Source organism: Pyxicephalus adspersus, chromosome 1, assembly GCF_032062135.1.
Source record: "Pyxicephalus adspersus chromosome 1, UCB_Pads_2.0, whole genome shotgun sequence".
In the NCBI taxonomy this organism is placed as follows: domain Eukaryota; kingdom Metazoa; phylum Chordata; class Amphibia; order Anura; family Pyxicephalidae; genus Pyxicephalus; species Pyxicephalus adspersus.
The window spans coordinates 21,848,065-21,853,210 of record NC_092858.1 but is presented as its reverse complement, the minus strand read 5'-3'; the positions used below and the strand labels follow the sequence as shown (position 1 = coordinate 21,853,210).

The following is a 5,146-nucleotide window of genomic DNA, read 5'->3' as shown; positions in this document are numbered from 1 at the left end:
TGAATTGCCTTTTGGTAAAGGTTTGATTCTTAAAATTTAGGTATTTGCCTGGGGCTATAATAATTGTGGACAGATTGGCACAGGGACCACTTCAAACCAACCAGTTCCCCGGAAAGTGTCTGCACAGTTGCAGAGCAAGACGGTTGTTGCTGTTGCAGCTGGTCCAACTTGTTCCATGGCCATAACTGATAATGGACAGGTAAGTTCAGATTATTATTTTTTTATTTATTTTTTAGATCAGACGTTAGGCTGATGTGGAAGTTTTAATGATTGGAGTATATGCTTTATAGCTTAATGTATGCTCTAGGTTTTGTATGTCATTTTGGATTGCATTAACATCTACCTGCATTCCTTATGTTTAATAAAAGCTGTGTTAACTTTTAACTGTTCCTTTCTTTTCCCAGGTTTATGGCTGGGGTTATAACGGCACTGGCCAGCTTGGGCTGGGCAGTACTGGAAACCAGTTAATACCATGCCGAGTAGTGTTTGTCCAGCAAGTTTGTGTGGTTCAGGTATGTTATACTGTATTATATCCGCATTTAAAAATATTGTGCTTTGTTTTTGGAGCTGCCTAAAACAAAACTTTATGGAGACCTCTTCAGGCTTTGAATGTGGTTTCCAGCACTGTGTTTTATGTACACTTTACAGAACCAACTTTTTGAATGTTTTTTGATTGCAGTGCAAAACAAGCAACTTCTTACCATTCATACTTCTTGAAAACTGGTCTGTCTCCTCGGGCAGCCTGGAAACATGACTTGGATAAGTTGCAAAATGTTGTAACATTTCAAAAACAACCCAGTTGAACAAGATTAACTACTGCTAGTTACTACTAGATAATACGGATTTGCTTTTATCATGTCTTTTTTAGTGCATTCATTAGGTATAGGATACATCTATATATAACTGGGGTTTAAAGAGGTCCTCAAAGTTTTGTGATCTGTGTTAAAGAAAACATGGCCTCACAATAAAGCTCCACAGATGGGAAGGCTCAGTAGGTGGAAGGGTGGCAGCTTCAACTTTTGCAGGAGAAGCCGAGTGTTGTGGGACTTGTGTAGTTCTGATGGGCATTACATTATTTTGATATTGCTTTGCATGGGTGTCATCCTACACCATCTGCGTTGGCATAGCTCACAAATACGCCAACTTTTGTTTTCTGTATATTTGAGGACATCCCCTGTGGCTGATGTATGAGCAAGATTACTCACCCCACTTGCATCAGTTGTATTTGGTAACTAGGGCTAAAATCAAGCAAAAAGCATTTGGAGTATTTGATATTGGTGTTTGCTATGTCTGTAACCTGTAGGCTTAAAAAAAAATTGTTTGTTTTTGCAGATTGTGTGTGGTTATAGCCATACTATGGGCCTTACGGATCAGGGTTATCTCTACTCCTGGGGAGCAAACATGAACGGGCAGCTGGGCATTGGAAACAAGAGTAACCAGCTCTCTCCAGTGAAAGTTGAAACAAATGAACGGTACTATAGCAGGCCTTTTCTTCCATAGAGTGTGGATGTTCTCTTCCGGATATGATTTGCATGGCATTTTATCGTATTTAGGTGGTTTCTGTGCTTTCTGTCACTCAGGACAGGAATTTTTACTTCAATTAGGTCCAAACCTATAAACGCAATTAAAGATTAGTAACAAATGCTGGCAACCAGCATTTTTCGAAAGCCAACAATGGCAAGCTCCAGGTTTCTTTTGATGTGGGTTTGCATTTTATTTTTAATGATTTAAAGTCCCTGACCTAGGACAGGTGAGCTGCATGAAAAATGGTTTTTTTTTTTATATAATGAACTCTAATTGGTATATAAGGACTAATTGTGCTTTGTGCTCTATAGTATCGTGGAGGTTGCAGCTTGCCACTCATCTCACACCTCTGCTGCCAAATCTCAATCTGGACAAGTATACATGTGGGGACCATGTCGTGGCCAGATCATCCTTTCTCCTTTGCTCACAAACTTCACTTGTACAGATGATGTCTTTGCCTGTTTCTCAAATCCACCTGTGATGTGGAGAATGCTCTCAATAGGTAAATCTTGGCAAATTGATGGCATCATTAAGACATTATTATTATTATTAAACAGGATTTATATAGCGCCAACATATTACGCAGCGCTGTACATTAAATAGGACATGTATCAAATGATCGAGGGTGCCCAACCTAGGGCCCACGGAGGTGTCAGATCCGGCCCTCTATTCATTCTCTCTGCTCATTGTGTTGCAGGCAATGGGGCTCTTGCATTAACCTATGTTTTTCTATGGAATTGTGCTTCCAGGAGAGGGACCCTGCTACCCGCTCACCTTGTACTGTGAGATAATCCCAGCAGCATGAGAGCTGTGTCTGTGTCCATGCAACTGTCATTATCCCCTTCACTAATTGTCAAAGAAGTGTGAAATTTTCAGGGTACACAGGGGACCCTAAAAGGTGCTACTAAACCAGGCCCTCTACACGTAACATGTTGCCAGATACAAGGTCACAAGCATAAAATTCTATCAACAATCGGAGATATTTTCTTGTGGCTACTACCCCCCCCCACACACACACACACACACACACACACACACTAAAATTTTATCATTGCTACCATACCATGGTGCCCTGTCACACATAAATGTCCCCTTATGTTCTTTGAATCCTGAAAGGGCAGCTGTAGGTATATCAAAATGTATGATAATTGGGGAACTCTTGTGGCTAACTCCCCCTAAAATTTTATTGCTGCAGTGCCATCACATCAGAGAAAAACTGTACTTCATACCATGCTATCCTGTCACACACAGCTGGCCACTTACTTCTGTTAACCCTAATTTCTCAGGAAAGCAGAGATGTAGGGCCCTGGAGATGATCCAAGAAGTATTTGGTGGGTGTATGTTACTGGAACTAGAAACATTTCCATTTAGGCTGGGTCTACATGAACAGCTTTTACAAGCTTTTTAAAGCTTAACTTTAAAACGCTAAAAAAACTTTTATAAACGCCTATGACGCGTTTTACCGCGATTTGCCACGATTTTACATAAGCGTTTATAAAAATTTTACTTTTAACCCTTTCAGGGAATGAGTACAGGGGTACATAAAACCCTTTACTCATTCCCTGAAAGGGTTAAAATATGTGTAAAAAATTTGGACAAGGCTTTAATGTTAAATTATTTTATTAAATGTTTGTGTTACAAAACTTTTTATTTTTACAGGTTATCTCAATGACAGGATGATTTCCAGGGTTGCAATGAACACAGCCCTGGAAATCCTCCTGACAGTGAGGGGTCGCAGGGCACTAGGGGTTAAATGAGGACAAACCTCTCCATTCACCCCTAGTGCTCTGTGATTGGCTGAGAAACGTAAAACCTCAGCCATTCACCACTAGACATGAATGGGGAGACTTGTGCCCATTCATCTCTAGTGCTCTGTGATTGGCTGAGAAATAGGAAACACAGTTTAGTTTAGTTACACAAACATTTAATAAAATAATTTAACATTAAAGCCTTGTCTATTTTTATATTTTAACCCTTTCAGGGAATGAGTAAGGGGTTTTATGTACCCCTGTATTCATTCCCCAGGGTGGGGTGGTGTAAGATTCAGAGTGGAAGGAAAAGATATACATGTTCACCGGGCAGTCTTGAAAATCAGGCAAGTATAAATCTTTGAAATGATTTTAATTTTTCAAGATGTCGTCACTAATGAGGCTGAGTGTTTGATCATACGGTATTGATTAGATTTTTTGTACTTGTATATGACAGTGGTTGGCAACCTTTTGGACCTCACAGACCACTAAATGGACTATGGATAGCACGGGTAGCCATTTCGCAAGAGACCTGTGGGCGGGTCCAGGGACAAAAACCATCCTGAGCCTGCGATCCATGCGCAAGACATGGTCCACAGCTCTGGGGGGCGCACCAGCCAGAGCCGCAAACTCCACTGCTGATATATAATGGCCTGTCAATCACTCCCAACAGATTTCTTTTTTTATTCCCTAAGGACCTTAAAATGTCCAACACGTGAATTTGACTCTAGTAAACAAATTGTAGGCCATTTTTTGCTCTACTACCAGAATTCCTTGGTGTATTGCTAGTGTTCTTGGAGGATGAGTTTTTCAATACAGTTGACCTTGCTGTACCAGACTCGGGTGAATCAGAAATTGTGTGGTGAGCCTGGTAGTCCCTTGGGAGCCTTTTGAGGATATTGCAGACTGTTCCTGGTTGAGTTGGTTGCGGTGCATTTTCTTACGTCCGTATGCCATTTGTAAAGCCCCCATTTTCCTGCTGGGTGTGGAAAGGTTTAGTCTACCTCCTCCTCATGTGTCCTTGGCTTTGCGGTTGTGGAAGCCTAGTCTCGTATTCGTGTGTGTGTATATGTGTGTATGTATGTATATATATATATATATATATATATATATATATTTGGCTGCTATCCAATGTCTTTTTTGGCCTATGCTATCCCAGTGCTGTACATCAATTGAGGAGGAACAAACCTTTTTTTCTGTAATCTTTGGCAGAACATCTGATTCTAGCTTTGGATACCTATGGACATACCTGGCTTGGACGATCGATTTGCATAAGTAGCAAGAAAATGCCCCAGTATTATATTCACTTAGTTTGGACAGACTCTATAATCCCAACACCATGGTAGGCACAAGACAAATCTTGATACTCCAAGAACAGAATGGAAGGTGTAAATGTTGAGGGGGAAAAAACTATTTCTAACTGCATATTCCTCTCCTCATATGCCAGGTTATTTCACTTGTGTTTGGGTATTGAGTCTTTTGAATACACAAGCTTTGTTTCTAATTGAATAAAGTAAATAGAGATATGATGTTTAAAAAAATCACTGAACAAAGATCAGGGCACCAAAATTTTTTTTGTCTTCTATATCCAATGTTTTAACCTAGACGATTTCACACCACTTCACACCTTGGTATGTAATTTAAAGGAATACCAACTGGAACAAGGTGGTTCCCCAACTTCCACACCAATAACCCAGTTCTTGGGCAACCTTCATCTGTTTCTGTGTGATCAGTACACCCTGATCTATTTAAATTGGTCCTCTTGGTGTTTCAGGAGCTCCTATTGAAACCTGTTAGACATTTCTCTCTGCTTTGACTTACAAGCTGGTTTTTTCTTGCTATCATCCCAGCCCAGTGTTTTAGCTAAAATCTTC

General features: G+C 40.3%; 1 protein-coding gene across 1 annotated transcript in view; it reads left to right on the top strand.

Annotated features, from left to right (window-relative positions):
• RCBTB1 (RCC1 and BTB domain containing protein 1) overlaps nucleotides 1-5,146 on the top strand; it is a gene marked incomplete at its 3' end in the record, with an annotated part of 11,133 nt that overhangs the window by 4,520 nt on the left and 1,467 nt on the right. Inside the window, 5 exon segments of the mRNA XM_072398654.1 lie at nucleotides 41-199; nucleotides 405-512; nucleotides 1,333-1,472; nucleotides 1,836-2,026; nucleotides 3,550-3,619. Of these exon segments, the coding sequence (XP_072254755.1) occupies nucleotides 41-199; nucleotides 405-512; nucleotides 1,333-1,472; nucleotides 1,836-2,026; nucleotides 3,550-3,619 (668 nt within the window).